The following is a 16,993-nucleotide window of genomic DNA, read 5'->3' as shown; positions in this document are numbered from 1 at the left end:
TACCTTCCAGTCAGCATCACATCTGGGGGGGATGTGAGGTGCAAGGACTCACCTGCTTTGTGACTATATTAGAGGGCGCCTGGCTGCGATGATGAAAGGAGAAGCATATCCAGGCCCTCTATTTGGAGAAGAAGTTCACCTGGGTTCTCTGGGCCGCCCAACACCCCCTCTAGGCTGGAAGGCCTGACCTCAGCTTTGCATGGTCCCTGCTATTCAATATCTAAATGGGAAATGCATCATTAGTGCTGAAGTTTCCGGGGAAGAATGGTTGTGTCTGCAACTATCAGCATTAGACTCCAGCTGGGGATCCATTAACAACCTCTGACGAGGGCAAAGGACTCTGCATTCAAATTACAAAATTTAAAAAAGAAGATCAATATTCTGAAGGACTCCTGGGCAAGCAAACCAGCGGAGTCTAAGTTAAGCCCATTACTGAATTTCTGTGAGATTACAGACAAAAGCCAAAGATGTACCACAGCACAGCTGGAGGAAGCGGGCTCACCGAAGCCGACACACGCACACACTCAGGCACATGCACGCGCATACCCACACGCACACTCACGCCCTAGAGAATGGACAGGATGCACAAAGGAAGGGGCACAAGAGAAGTACATCTAAAGTTCCTTTTTTGTTAAGTGATGCTATGAGAAAGAAGAGGCAGAACAAAGAATCTATGTGCGAGCCAATAAACAAAGAAAAATGTTAAGATTATGCCACAAGCAGGGGAAAAGACCCGGTGTGAGGCTTTAAGGAAAGGCACAACAAGAATCTGCTGAGGTGGTAGAGAAAGTCAGCAGGAGAGCGAAATGGTACCGTTAAGGACATAACAGCACAAAGAAAAAGACTAAACCTAAGGACTCTGTGTTGAGCGCAAAGCACTGTATACTCATTGCCACAACGCAGGCGCACGACACAGGCAGTCCTACTATCCTCGTTTCCCAGAGGACAAATTGAGGCTCGGGGAAGTTCAGTGTCCCTTGAAAAATACCGAAGCCAATTAGTGGCAGAACCGGGATTTGAATGTGGGTCTGACTCTGTCTCCAGAGCCTGTGCCCGTCCCTGCTATGTGGTGCTCCATGACTGGGTTCAGCACAGAAGTAACAGGAAGAGTTAGTAGCAGAGCTTGGGAAAGGTGTAGGGAAACCAGATCCAAGAAAATGGTGAGAACTCACGTGGTGAGAATCAAGAGCCGGATGATAGAATCAAAATGAGCATAAGCCTCATTGCACCTGGGAACCTACGCCCTTACCTTGGCTCCACCCGTCAGCCCTGTGGGTTCCCAGGGAGTGCCATAGCCTCTGTCCTGCTCTGCCTTGCCCTGTTCGCACCCTAGGTATCAGAAGTCAGGACCTTCCCGGAGGGAATCCAAACCCCTCTGTCCCGGGCACTATGCGGTGTGATGTGAGGCCACAAATCTTGTCACTCTTAGGTTGTCTGTGTTTCTCGCTGTTGATTCCATTTTCTGGCATGACGGGATGCCTCTGCCCTATCTGGCTGGTAGGGGCAGCAGAGGGGAGTGAGGAGCCCGAGGAGGGGAGGGGAGGGCAGTGCAAATATGAAGTTGTGAGACACTGATATTTTTAAACAAATGTATGTGAAATTATACATCCAAGTAAACTTTAATCTTGAGAACTGCCTCCCTCAAGGCAGTTCATTGTTCCAGTTATTTTGCCATTGCTAATGCAGCTCCAGATTCTCTTTGGAAACCATCTTTGGAGCCTGTTAAGGGGTCTCAGGAGAAAAGCCAGTTTTCATAGCCTTATTTTTTCCTATAAACAGAATTAGTCAGTTTGATCACCCATGTTGGAAACTGCATTGACGGAATTCACTTGCTCTTCTCTCAAATGAAATTTACCCTGAAAGGACAAAGATCTGTCTCAATTCCAAGACGATGACACAGGCTCTGAGAGCTGTTACTGAGGAGGGGACGTGTCCACTGAAGCTGCCCAGGGTTACTGAACAGATATCCTAAAACCCTGGTTACTGGCCGCCTATTAGGCACCAGGCGCTGTCCAAGGTACTGGGGATTCAGCCGTGAGCAAGACTGAGTCCGCACACAAGGAGCTCACATTGGCCCGGGAGAGACAGAAAAGTAGATGAACAAGTACCACAGTGTGAAAGCCCAGATCACACACGCCGGAGCCACAGGGCCCTAGTGTAAGCTTTGGCTTACCTGTTTCTGGGGAGTGTGGCACTAGGCAACTTCTCTTATCTCTCTGGGTTGTAGCTTCCTCATTTGTAATGGAGGGATGACAGACCTTACTTTCTTCAGGGTTTTTGTGGAGACTAGATGAAATGACTTATGCGAAGATCCATGCACTAGGCCCACATGAGTTCTGTGTTCAGGGTGGCTCCTACGTGTCACATCAATGCTGCCTCCCCAGAGAGGTCCTCCAGACCATCCTATTTCAGACCGCAATCAACCCCCTGCCCCCAGCACTCTCTGTCCCCTCTTCCCTGTTTTCTCTACATCACCTATGCCATATGACATGCTAAGAATTTTTGTTGATCTGCTATGTTCTAGACACTGTCCTGGGTATTAGAGATCTAGCAGTGAATAAAACAAAGATCCCTGCACTCATACTATGCCTACTCAATAGATACATGTTGGATGGATGGATGGTTGGATAGATGGAGGGATGGATGGATGCAAACAACTAAAGTGATTACTCATGACAAATGCAGTAGGGAAGCCAAGTTACACAAGGTGAGGACCCAGCAGTGACAACTGACTTTCGCAAGAGGTGGCTCCATGGTGACTTTGATAAGAACTTATTTGTTCAATTGATAAGAAATGGGTCAAGGAGAGAATGAGAAGTGAGAAAGTATGACAAGCACAGACAACCACTTTGATGAATGCTGTTATGAACAGGAGCAAAAAATAATGGGGGTAGGAGATGGAAAGAGATGTAAAAGTGAAGGGATAGTTTATTGTTTTTGATAAGGATGATCTGGCATGTTTGTATGTAGATGCATATGATGAAGCAATTACTGAATCAATGAAGATGGGGTAAGGGGAGACAAGAGCAAAGAGGGGAGGGAAGAGAAAGAGCGAGAGAGGGAGAAAGGAGGAGGTGGGGGGGGGAGGGGGAGGTGGGGGGAAGGAAGGAGGGAGAAAGAATAATTGAATTTCAGAAGGAATAAAGTCACTTAGAAGGTGGTGAGAGTCAGGATCCAGAATGCACATGGAGGGATTGGCCTCAGGTAGGAACAGGGATGGTTCATTTGCTGAGGCAGTAGAGAAGGCACAATCTGTGGGTGGGATGCAGGAGGGATGAAGATAGGCTGTTAGATTTGATGATGGGGAGAGGAGACGATTCTCTCCTGGTTGCTTTCACTATTGCAGTGAAGTAAGACATGTGCTCATTAACTGGGAACAGAGAGAGGAGAAGGATGCTGGAAGCTTGAGAACAGAAAACTACATGATGCAATTACCACAGGCAGGGCAAGAGAGCAAACTGCCCAGGGTAGGGGAGGTGGAGTTTCCACGGCGTTAGGGGCCCATTTGGTAGGTGTGGCTGAAAATATGAAGCAAACCAAGCCAAAACTTTTGTGGTTTTTCTTCCACGATCTTCAGATGCTTAGGGGGCAGGTGTGGAATAAGACGACAGTGGGGTTTGACTAGAATGGGGTTTTGTCACATGGATGCTATGCCAGGAAAGTTAGGGGAGCCTGTACCAGGATGATGGGAGTCTATGATGGCTGAGGACAGAAAAGGCATGGTAGGCAGAGGGACAAAGGAGTCTGTGAAAGTGGTTGGCTCCAGGAAATGAAGTCTTGATGAAGTTTAAGAGTAACTGGAATATTTGTATCTGGGACAACACAGAAGGACCTTGAAGGTATTACACCACCTGAAGTAAGTCAGAGAAAGACACATAACGTATGATCTTACTTATGTGTGGAATCTAACACATACACACGCACACACACAGAAATCAGATTTGTGGTTGCCAGAGACTGGAGGGATGGGGGTGAGGAATCAGGTAAAGGTGGTCAAAAGGTACAGAATCCCAGATGGAAGATAAATAAGTTCTGGGGATGTAACATATAATACGACGACTACTGTTAACAGCGCTGTATGGTGTATTTGAAAGTTGCTAAGAGAACAGATCTTAAAAGCTCTCATCACAAGGGAAAAAAAATGGTACCTAGGAGAAGTGATGACTGTTAACTAACCTTTTTTTTTTTTAAGTTTATTTACTTATTTTGAGAAGGGGGAGGGGCAAAGAGAGAGGGAGAGGGGGCATCCCAAGTAGGCCCCATGCCCAGTGCACAGTCCGATGCATGGATTGATGCCGTAAATGTGAGATCGCGACCAGAGCCAAACAAGAGTTGGGCGCTTCGCCACCTGAGCCACCCTGGTGCCCCGATCTTATTGTCATGACCATTTTGTGCTATACACGTATATCAAGTCATGACGGTGTACGCCTTGAACTTATACCATGCTATAGGTCAGTTATATCTCAATAAAACTGGGTAAAGAAAGGATACCTGGAATGGGAAGTAGACCAGGTGAGTGGAAGGGTAAGAGGTACAAGTCAGAGAGAGGGATGTTCGAAATGGCAGTGGTGGAGATGGGATCATCACCGATGATGGAAGCGCGAGGGTAGGAACATGAGGGCGAGTGGCTGAGGTGGGGGATGGAAGAAACAACCACAGGAATTAACAAGACCCATGCCAGCCATGGAGAAAGATGTAGTTGAGAAGACGGTCCAAGCACCCAGGCAGCCGGTAAGTGTTGGGGGGGGAACTGGATGTTGGCAGATGACAGGCGAGGTGATGAGTACGAATGTCCGGTTGCCAGTGCTTTAGAAGAAGCGGGGTTTGTAAAGGATAAAGAGAGACATGGTTTAAATGTGCCATTGAAATGAGGTGGGGGGGGTGCGGCGCCTGGGTGGCTCAGTCGGTTGAGCGTCTGACTTCGGCTCAGGTCACGATCTCGCGGTCCGTGAGTTCGAGCCCCGCGTCGGGCTCTGGGCTGACGGCTCGGAGCCTGGAGCCTGTTTCCGATTCTGTGTCTCCCTCTCTCTCTGCCCCTCCCCCGTTCATGCTCTGTCTCTCTCTGTCCCAAAAATAAATAAAAAACGTTGGAAAAAAAAAAAAAGAAATGAGGTGGGGGAGAAGGAGGGGACTTAGTTTTCGCTAGGTCCTGGGGGGACACAGAACAGGGAAGCCAAAAGAGCTTTCCTCCACTCAGGGGTCAGTGAGGTTTCACTCGGAATCATCAATGAGGGGAGGTTCAGAGAAGGTAAAGATGAGGTGGGTTTTGCTGCTGAAGTGCACGGGTACCAGGGGGCAGGGTGGAAAGATTCTGGAAGGCAGGGAGGGATGGTAAGTGTGATTGAACCGGGGAATGTACAGCAATACAGGGACAGCACTGGTGTGAGTATAAATCGTCTGGGAGGCTTGGTGACTACTCTCAGTGATTCATTCGATGGCAATAACATTTAAGAAGGGCATCCAATTGTTGAGATCTGTGAGCACTTAAACAAAAATCTTCAATCTCATTATTCTAAAGTTGGCCCTTCCACCGGTATGGGGTGGGGATGTGGGTTCTGAGCTGTTCTGGTGCCTCTTTTATGATCTTAAATTTTCCCTTGGTGTCACTGTGGTCATGCCCAGGGCTTGTAAATGACACACAAGGAAATACATCCAGTGCTGCCTGAGTTCAGCATCCTGCTGCCCCCTAGGGCCAGTGGCAGACACTGCAGCCGTTGCTCTACCGGCCGCCATCTTGACCTTCAGGGCAGACGCATAGCTGCTTTTTCCTGGTTTTAGGGAGGTGTCCTCAAATGCCCACATGAGACCTCTGACATTGGGAAGACGAGGCAACTGAGGAAAGGCAAGAACGGAAGCACACTTACACATGGCGCATGGCGTCCTCAAAGAGAACCAGGTCCATCACTGTGTTGACTTCATTGTGGTTCTCCAGGGCTTCCACTAGAGTCTGGGTCAAAAGTTCCCACGATTGTACAGGCATGTACTTGGGTTCACCAATACCGTTTGCAAAATGGCAATATATGTTTAGGCTTCGGGTCTGCTCCGCCGCCTCATCGATACCCTGGTGATGGGACACAGGCGTCAGGACCCTCCTTACAGACTCAATTCTGGTTCCATACAGATTGAAGACCCCTCATGTGCTTTTTCTCTCTGAACACACCCTGCAAATTAAGTATCAGTCCTGCTTCCAACACTTTCTTTTTCTTGAGAAGCTTCTATGAAGTGGATGTTTAACATTCATTTACTAGTTCCATGAAGTCATGAGTGATGTTTGTTATTCCTTGTGGGCTGAGAGTGGAAACCGGAAGGTGGGAGGGACCCTTCCCACATACACAGGTAGAGCCCATGTCTGGGCAGAGGAATGGATGGGGACACAGGGACAGATTACACTAAGCAGCGGCTCTTCGACCAGTGCCGGGTGAAGGGGTCCATGCACCAGTGGCCTCATCTCCCCTGCACCCATTTCAACAAGTCCTGCTTCCCAATCCACACCAGTGTCCTAAAATATCCTTTCCTGTTTCCTGTGAGACACCCCATTGTAGGCTACCAGCCCCAGCTTCACAGGCTCAGCACAGAGAACTTGGTTTCTGAAAAATGTGCCATGAGCCATCCTTAGGTGACTGGTTCATTCACAGGAGAGCCCCCTGCGTGTACATGGTACACAATTTTCCTAAAGATATGAGCCTATTGTGTGTTAATTCTTGCCCACAGGGCAGACCTAACCATGTTTAATGAATACCTAGTACAATTCAATTAATTAAAAAGATATGGCATCTATGTCTCCTTACCACCAAGGTGCCCTCCAAGCATCAAAGAGGCAGCTAATCTTTTCCTTAATTTATTTTTTTGCACACCCCCATCCACCCTCAGTTTGTTACCTGTATTTAAGAGTCTCTTATGGTTTGCCTCCCTCCCTCTCTGTTTGTAACTATTTTTACCCCTTCCCTTCCCCCATGGTCTTCTGTTAAGTTTCTCAAGTTCCACATATGAGTGAAAACATATGATATCTGTCCTTCTCTGACTTATTTCACTCAGCATAATACCTTCCAGTTCCATCCACGTTGTGGCAAATGGCATGATTTCATTCTTTCTCATTGCTGAGTAGTATTCCATTGTATACTTACTTACCGAAACCTGAATGCTAGAGACTTCGAAAGGAAGAAAGGTGGCAGAAGGAAGTTGAGAAAAAACAGGTTTCCTAGTGCTATACCATTATAAGCAACTACCCCCACTGCCATTGTGTTTTTCTCCCAACGTTCTGACTGGGAGAACCACCTGCCAAAGAGGTAACACACATGCTGTTTATCAGCAAGGACATTACCCAGGGGATGAGTCCCTTAGGGTTGGCTTTGTAAGCCCATGGGCAAGATGCATCAAACTTAATGGAGGGGAAGTGAGTTTGACAGTCACATGGACAGAGAAACCAGGACTGGTTTATAAGAAGAATGAAATGGCAAGAGTTAAATATCAAAGAGCTATTGTATTTTGAAGGCGATTTCAGGGCCCTGGAAAGCCTTTAAACCATTCTGCCTTTGCCACACGTGAGCAGTAAACGCCCAGACACTCGGGTAAGATTTAATGAAATGCAGGCGAGCCATTCTCGCTAGCTGCAGGAAGCACGTGGGGGAAGTGATGTGGGAATACATTTACCCAGTTTGAACATGGGCTAATATACTGGGAATTGGTCCTGATAGAAGTCAATTTACATGAATGATCTAGCAGAGGAAGGACTGAAGTGCAGTTCTGAAAAGCCCACTCTACAAAGACTCTTTGAGGAACAAAACAATGTGTCTCAGATTTTCTGATCAGAGCCAGGCGGTGCAGGAGGGAGAGGAAAACCAAGCACCCGGTGCATCAAAGACTTCTTCATAGTGACGCCACATCACACAAGGGCCACTTCTCAGAGAACGTTAAGATTTTAATGGTGGAAACAGGACCGTGTCACTTCCTTGGTGGAAATCCGGCAACCTTTCATTAACACTGATACCAAGATTTCATGCGGCCGGAGGTGATTCTGGCTGGCATTTCAGAGGTTGTTGGAGAAGGATAATGGTATTAATTATATCTGGGTCTATGATTAAAAGAATGCATCCTTAGGATACAGACCCACAGAGGAGCCTTGATTTCAAAGGCTGAGAGTTGTCCGTCTAAAGTGCCAGCTCAGACTGGCTGGAGAAAATAGCCAAGGTGTGTTTGCAGAGCCAACCATGAACACATAAATTGGCAAATGCTACAATGGTCAGAAGGGCATCTAAGATGTGAGAGCAGGGCACAGAAAAATGGTAAGGGGAGGCATTTCAGGGTGTTCATAAAGAGCAGGCTGAGATAAATTCCTTAAAAATGCTGTCCAAGATCCAGAAGGCTGCCGTGTAGGTTGGGATGGACTCTTAAGTATCTTCAGAGGTAGACCCAGGTTGGTGTCAGGACAAAATATGGTGCTAGACCCAACAAGGCGAGCAGGGAAACACGGTACATTTCAATACAAGTTCTGGTTATTTCTAAGTTCGAGAGAGGACAAATGGTTTGAGTGGAAACTAGGGAGTTTGGGTCAACTTCCAGAATGCTCAGTGTTAGCTGTGGGGTAACTGTGACACAAAGAAGTGTAACATGATCTTAGGCTGCGTTCGTGGATCAGTGCTTTCCAAGGCATATTCTGTGGAATATTCGTTCTGCAAATTATTAGTAAGTTTCATGAATGGAAAAGGGTTTGAGGGTCTCATACATGTGGGAAATGACAAATGAATCAGGGTTATTCAAGATTTTGGGGGCTTTAATGTGCTGAAAGCATGATGTATTTCCAAGAGAGGGATAGAATATGAAGTGCTTTCTCAACTTATTTTTATCATGGATACCTTCTTTCTAAGGTATATTGTACCTTAGACAGTTTAGGAGGACAATTTTGGGAAATGGTAACAAAATTATAGTATGTAAGAAGAGGGAATGATGATCTTGCTTTGGGCCAGACCCCAGTTGGGTTGTGAAACGAAAAATCAGACACCATGATCTCAGAGGGGGGAACTGATGGAAAAGTAATCAAGATGATGGCAAATTTCTCTGGGTTTGAAAACAAGCCATGTCAGAAGTGGCTAAAAGAACAGAGGCTATTTGGTCTGGAGGAAAGAAGACCCAGGAAGGACAAGACATACTATTTGAAATATTTGAAAGTGTTTCATGTAGACTTAATATGAATGGACAGGGAAATAAATTTTAAATCATCATTAGAAAAAATTTCCAGCTGGGGTGCATGGGTGGCTCAGTCGGTTGAGCGACTGACTCTTGGTTTTTGGCTCGGGTCATGATTCCAGGATCATGGGATCGAGTCCCCCCATTGGGCTCTGTGTTGAGTGTGGAACCTGCTTGGCATTCTCCCTCCCTCTCTCTCTGCCCCTTTCCCCTGCTCATACACACACACTCTCTCTCCTCAAATAAGCAAAAATGAAAAAAAAAAAAAAAAAGAAAGAAAGAAAGAAAGAAAGAAAAAGAAAAAAATTCCAGACTTTAAAATTGTTCCAAAGCTTCCGAATTTAAAAATTGTTCCAGGGGCGCCTGGGTGGCTTAGTTGGTTGAGCATCCAACTTTGGTTCAGGTCATGATCTCACGTTCCATGAGTTCAAGCCCCACGTCGGGCTCTGTGCTGACAGCTCAGAGCCTGGAGCCTGCTTCAGATTCTGGGTCTCCCTCTCTCTTTCCCCCTCCCCCACTCATGCTCTGTCTCTCTCTCTCTCTGTGTCAAAAATAAATAAACATTAAAAAAAATTAAAAATAAAAAAAATAAAAATTGTTCCAAATTTCCAGGGGCACCTGGGTGGCTCAGTCGGTCAAACATCGGACTCTTGATTTTGGTTCAGGTCATGATCTTATGGTTTGTGAGTTCAAGCCCCACGTGCTGACACAGCCTGCTTAGGATTCTTTCTCTCCTTCTCTGCCTCTCTCTCTCTCAAAATAAAAAAAATAAACTTAAAATAAATAAAATAAATCGCTTCAAATTTCTAGTCATTAGTGGCTCCAGAATGGCTCCCCAGGGAAAGAGGAGATTATGCATTTTCAAGGATGCATCCACTGGGATGACCAATCTGAGAAATGCTACTGACATGAGCAAGCATGGGACAAGGAATTGGATCACATGAAATCCACAGACCCTCCCAACACTGAAATTCCATGGTAATTTATGTCTTTTCTTGTCCTGCCATTTTCACCTCAGCAAAATAATGATAGATTTTCTTTCCCTATCTAATCTCTGATTCCCGCCCCCCACCTCACCCCATTTCTGAGCTAGATTTTATCATTTGGGTGATCGTCTGCAGAAATATTTATTTTTCAAATATATAGCAATTTTTTTTTTCAGGGCAATACTCACATCGAAAATTTTCTTGACCACTTCTGTCTGGATTTTGTCAAAAAGATCAAAGTCCTTTTCTTCCACCAGCTTGTCCCGATAAACCCGACTTGATTCATGTAGATAGAGCTTTACGAGGTCCTGTGTGGATTTTACACATTCCACAGAGGAGAAGAGAATGCCCTTTATAGAGAGTAGACCAAAAATAATGTGAATAACAATTTAAAACTACAACAGCTACAACTTATTAAGCCAGGTACGTGACAGGTACTGGACCAGAAGTTTCGCCAGGTAAAACTCATGTGACCACCATGATAAACAATTTCTACAAAAATATAACTTTTACTACATCCACTTGGTATAATGTGGAGACTGGGATTCAGAAAGACAGGAAGCATACCTAATGGCATATATATAGGATGTGGTCTCAGCAAGGTTTCAAAACCTTAAGGACCTGGAATTTGGATCACCGCATTCCAAACTGCCACAGTGAGGAGACAGGTGGCCTCTTTGCCGTGTTTCAACTCCCTGAGTACCGGTTTGAGAACAGAACCAGTCTAGGTGACAACTGTTTATGTAAAATCGGAACGATCACAAAGGGTGACTCTAGCTAACCTTGGCAGGTCAGTAATCCATTTTACTCATCTTTAGAGGGTTCTCCTTCCATATACCACAGGGATCATCCCAAACATTTACTATCCTTTTCAAGTTTCTCTGTCACCTCACCTCTCTGCTACGATTAGCTAACGTCTCAGCCTCATTTTTCATTGAAAACTGGAGACAACCAAGATCAGAGTCTCTGAATGACCTCAACAAGTCCTGTAGTTTGAAACTCATCTGTACCTGTGTTTCCCCCCAATTACTTTTTTTTTTATCATGAGGAAAAGGGGCCATGTAATTATCCCTCATTACCAACAGGATGAGCACAGCAGAAAGTTCTGGTTGTAATAGGACTACCAGTCTAGTTCCTCATGATCACCACTTCCCATAAAATCTAGATCTCGGTTTCACCAAATTCAAGTTGTTTTCTGGCGCTGCATACTTTCTGTGCCTTCGTGCCTTTTGCTTTTCTAGCTATGCTCATATTTCAAGATCCAGTTCAAGTGTGATCTCTTTCTTGAAGTGTTCCATGGCACCTCCTTTCCTGTCCAACAGCACTTTCTCTGATGTGCCCTACGTCGAGATTTCTTTTAGTCGTGGCAGAATACCTGATCACAAACCAATCCGCTGAAGTCAACTACAAAAGATAGGGAACTTATCTTCAGAGCTTCATCGTTTTAGAGGCATTAGGGAGTCACCAAGGCAGTGAGGGCTCAAGGGGCTACGATACTAGGGAAGAGAAGGAAGAAAGATGAACCCAGAATTTGGTACTATTTTTTTTTTCCTTCAGGCATTTTCCAATTCACAAGTAATGGCTCATGGGTTCAGAAACCAAAGAGAGACAGACAAGTGAAAGGTTAAGATGCTGAGCAAAGTTACCTCATCTCAAGTGGTAGGAAGGGTGAAAGTTGAAGTTCAGGGATTAGCAAGAAGGGGTTCATGGCTAAAGACCTCAGGGGAGCTTCTCAAATGGTGATACATCAGGAGTATGAGTGAGTCACAATCATTCAGTCCTCACAGAAACGAGCGCAATTTCAACTCCTCAATCCCTGGCACCTACTGGCCAGAAGCAGAAGTGTGTAATCTCTGAAGGAAAATATCATCATACAAACCCTCAAATTATCTGAATAGCTCTGCCCTGACAGTGTGGAGCCTGACTCAGGGCTTGAACTCATGAACCTGTAGAACATGACCTGAACCGAAACCAAGAGTTGAATACTTTTTTTTTTTTTTTAATTTTTTTTCAACGTTTTTTATTTATTTTTGGGACAGAGAGAGACAGAGCATGAACGGGGAAGGAGCAGAGAGAGAGGGAGACACACAGAATCGGAAACAGGCTCCAGGCTCCGAGCCATCAGCCCAGAGCCTGACGCGGGGCTCGAACTCAGGGACCGCGAGATCGTGACCTGGCTGAAGTCGGACGCTTAACCGACTGCGCCACCCAGGCGCCCCAAGAGTTGAATACTTAACTGACAGAGCCACCCAGGCACCCCTGCACATTTTAAAACTCCTAATGTCTGGCCATCAAACAAAAATTACTGGAAATACCAGGAGACATGACCAAATCAGGGAGAAAAAACACAGCCCACAGAAGATCTAGGTATTGGAATTATCAGACACAAGAGCTTTAACAAAACTATGATTAAAATGACCAAGAAATTATGGGACATCGGTAAAGAATTTCATCAAAGGAGTGGAGCCTTAAAAAATCAGGGGTGCTCAGGTTGTGATCTCATGGTTGTGAGGTCTTCTCAGCACAGAAAAGGCTTGGGATTCTCTACCTCTCTCTCTGTGCCTCCCTTGCTCACTCACACACACTCACACACACACACACACACACACACACACACACACGTGCTCTCTCTCTCTCTCACACACACACTCTCTCTCAAAATAAATAAACTTAAAAATGAATCGAATGGAAATTGTCAAATTAAAAATTACCCCAAATTAGTGTTACTGAAATTAAGAACTTAATCAATGGAGTTGACAGCAGAAAGACAGAATTGAAAAGAAAATGAGTGAACAGGAAGAGAGAGTAGTAGAAAACATTCAGATTGAATCAGTAAGAGACAAAGGAAAGAGCATAAGGGACATATGAGGCCCAGTGACAAGGTCTCATATACTTGCATTAGAATACTAGAAAAAAAAAGCAGAAGTAACATTTGAAAAGAGATTGATTGTGACTTCTCTAAAACTGAAAAAAAAAAAACCTGAAAAGAAAAGATACCAAGATTCAAAAGTGCTGCAAACACTAAGCAGGATAAATACAGAAAATACCACTTAGAAATCTTGGGAATAGTGAAAATTTTGAAAATCAAAGACAAACAGAAAATCTCAAAAGTAGGCAAGTGAAAAAAAAAATATGTGTACTGTCAAAGGAAAAGTAAGACTTAAGACTTCCTCAGTAGAAACAATGAAAGCCAGAGGACAGTCGAATAATACCTTTGAAAAGCTGAAAAAACATAGCTGCCAACCTAGACTTCTAAACCCCCTCCAAGAATTGTTTTTTTGTTTTTTGTTTTTGTTTTTGTTTTTTAAGTTGGGCTCCACGTTGGGTGTGGACTCACAACCTTGAGATCAAGATGTGAGCTAAGATCAAGAATCAGACACTTAACTGACTGATCCACCCAAGGCGCCCTCCCCCCAGTTCTTTTAAAAAATAAGAAATACATTTCCAGTTAAATAAAAACTGAGAGATTATTTTCTAGCACATATAAACACCACTAAAATCTAAAGGAGAGCTTCAGGTAGAATGAAAATGACTCCAAATGGAAGAACAGAAATGCACCAGGGATAGGGGAAGTGGGAAGATAATATGTGAGTAAACTTAAGTAAATGTTGACAAAGACAAAAGTATTCATGCGTTGTGGGTTTTCAATACACACTGAATTTTAAAAATAATAATAGAATCAAATTGGAGGGATGTAAATTACTCTAAGACCCTTGCAATTGATAAAGTACTCATTTACAAAAGAATAAAATGATGCATTTGATAATCATTAGATGAAGAGTAAAAAGATGTACTGCATGCTAAGAGGGGAGAAAATAAAAAACAAAAAGTAATTAGTTTGATAGAATACAAAAAGTGAGGGGAAAGAAAACACAGAACAGCTAGAACATACTGAAAACAAACAGTATAGATTTAATCCTAAATTCATTATTATGTAAAATCAAATATGAATGAACATATTTTCATTAAAAGACTATGATTATTAGACTACATTTTAAAAATCCAACTATAGTTGCCTATAGGAGATATACATTAAATATAAGAAAAAAAGCCTGGAATAAGAAATTGAAAATAAAGCAGGATATTTAATAATAAGTAAAAGGGCAGTCCATTAGGTAGATATACTAATTCTAAATGTATGTGCACCTAATAACACCACTTCAAAACATATAAAGCAAATGTGACAGAAATAAAAGGAGAAATGGACATGTCCACAACAACAGTGGGAGATTTTAGCATACTTTTCTTAGAAATGGACAGAGCACATAGTAAAAAAAAAAATCAGTAAGGATATAAGATATTTCAATGACATGATTTAGAAGCTTGACCTAGTTGACATACTGATTTAACTACACTCGGCATCTGAAGAATGCACCATTTAAAAAGCGCCCATTGGTCATATCTTGGGACATAAAGCCAGTCTCAACACACTTCACATTTCAAATGAATAAAATAATTGAGTATATTTTCTGAAATGGTGAAATTAAGCTGAGCTTCAACAACAGAAAGGTAACTAGAAAATCTCTCAATTTTGAAAAACAAGCAAGATAACTAGAGAATCTCTCAATTTTGAAAAACAAAGCAATACACTTCCAAATATCCCATAAGCTAAAGGAGAAATCACAGGGGAAATTAAGAAATATTATGAAGTGAATGATAATAAAAATACAACATATAAAAGTTTGCATGATACATGGAATAAATAGTGATAAATACATAGCCTTAAAATGAACATTTTAGAAGAGCTGAAAGGCTAAAAATTGATGATCTAACTAGACACATCAAGAAGTTAGAAAAAGGAAGACTAATCACAAACCTAAAGAAAGAGATTATACAGTATTTATAAGATAAAAGCAGATATCAAATAGACACAGCAAACAAGGTAAAAAAAATTGATATACTTTTCAGTTTCAGAATTGGTAACTCCTTAATAAGCCCGATAAAAGAGAAAAAGAGAAAACGAGAAAAGGCACAAATAGTCAGTTTTAAGAAAGAGGACATAATGTCAGATACAACAGATATCTAAAAGATAATCACAGGACATTATAAATGACTGTATGCTAATAAGGTAGAAATTGATGACATTGACATCTTACCACAACTGACACATGAATAGAAAATCTGAATTGTCTAATATGTACGAAAAAAGTTGAACTCAGAGCATAAGACTGGCCATAAAAAATCTCCAGATGGTTTCATCAGTAACTTCTTCTGACATTTAAGGAAGGCTCACTACAGTGTTTTACAAAATCTTCCAGAGAGTAGGAAAGGAGAGACCACTTCCCAATGCACTTTATGAGGACTTCATAACCTTTGGATTTGGAAGAAAGGAAAATTACAGGACAATCTTATTAACAGAGGTGCAAAAAGTATGTTAAAAAATAGCAAATGGAGGGTGACTGGGTGGCTCAATGGGTTAAGTCTCTGACTCTTGATTTTGGCTCAGATCAAGAGCTCATGGTTCATGAGATCAAGCCCCACCTTGGGCTCTGCAATGACAGCGTGAAGCCTGTTTGAAATTCTCTCTCTCCTTTCTTTCTGCCATTACCTCTCTCTCTTTCTCTCTCCCTACCCACCCCCCCCCCCACTCAAGATAAACATTAAAAAAAAATAGAGAATGGAACCCAGCAAAATATAAAAGGCTCAACATGCAGGAATTAAGTTGGGTTCATCATAGGAATGCAAGGGTGAGCTAAGATTCAAAAATAATCAATGTAGGGCGCCTGGGTGGCTCAGTCGGTTAAGCGGTCGGCTTCTGCTCAGGTCACGATCTCGCGGTCCGTGAGTTCGAGCCCCGCGTCGGGCGCTGTGCTGACAGCTCAGAGCCTGGAGCCTGTTTCAGATTCTGTGTCTCCCTCTCTCTGACCCTCCCCTGTTCATGCTCTGTCTCTCCCTATCTCAAAAATAAATAAATGTTAAAAAAAATCAAAAATAATCAATGTAATTTATCACATTTCCAGAAACAATGAGAAAGAAATTAATATAATTATTACAAAAGCTACAGAAAAACCACTTAAGTTTCAATATACATTCATGGTTAAAACTCTTAGACTACACACAGGAAGAAAGTTTCTCTATCTGGCAAAGAGCATCCACAAAAACCTAAAGTAAGCATCACACACTATTAAAAGCTCTTCCCCCTAGAATTAGGAATGCAACAAGAGGCAGCTCTCTCAACTTCTCTTCAACATCATACTGGCTGTTGTAGCCAGCACAATAGGACAAGAAAAAGAAACTGTAAGACTTAAGGACTGGAAAGAAAGAAATTATTATTACTAGTATTTTTTTTTTTTTACCAATAACATGATTGTATATAGAAGTATAAATGCATTATTGAACAAAGATACAAATTAATATTTGCCCTATGATTCTGTTTTCATAAAGTCCAAAAACAGGCCAGAAGAACTTACGGTGTTATAAATCCAAACAGTATTTACCTCTGGGAGGGGAGGAAAAACCAAATGGAAGGGACAAAGGAGAAGGAGTGTCAGGGATGCCGGGAATGTTCTCTCTCTCTTTTTTTTTTTTTAATGTTTATTATTGAGAAACAGAGAGAGACAGAGCATGAGCAAGGGAGGGACAGAGAGAGAGGGAAACACAGAATCCAAAGCAGCTCCAGGCTCCGAGCTGTCAGCACAGAGCCTGATGTGGAGCTTGAACCCACAAACTGCGAGATCATGGCCCGAGCTGAAGTCAGACGCTTAACTGACTGAGCCATCCAGGTGCCCCAAGGGAATGTTCTATTTCTTGATCTGAAGATCTTGATCCATTTCTTGTGGTTACAGAGGTGTGATGGCTTTGTAATAACTAACCAAGCTGTGTGC

At 43.1% G+C, this 16,993-nt stretch overlaps 1 protein-coding gene across 1 annotated transcript in view; it reads right to left on the bottom strand.

Moving 5' to 3' along the window:
- Positions 1 to 16,993, bottom strand: part of DNAH9 (dynein axonemal heavy chain 9) — a 337,407-nt gene that overhangs the window by 140,284 nt on the left and 180,130 nt on the right. Inside the window, exons 42-43 of the mRNA XM_058704720.1 lie at positions 10,358 to 10,519; positions 5,865 to 6,061 (exon numbers count right to left, since the gene is read on the bottom strand). Coding sequence (XP_058560703.1) covers positions 5,865 to 6,061; positions 10,358 to 10,519 — 359 coding nt within the window. The remainder of the gene's footprint in view (positions 1 to 5,864; positions 6,062 to 10,357; positions 10,520 to 16,993) is intronic.

Source organism: Neofelis nebulosa, chromosome 16 (genome assembly GCF_028018385.1).
Source record: "Neofelis nebulosa isolate mNeoNeb1 chromosome 16, mNeoNeb1.pri, whole genome shotgun sequence".
NCBI lineage: Eukaryota > Metazoa > Chordata > Mammalia > Carnivora > Felidae > Neofelis > Neofelis nebulosa.
This window is presented reverse-complemented; position numbering and strand designations above follow the sequence as displayed.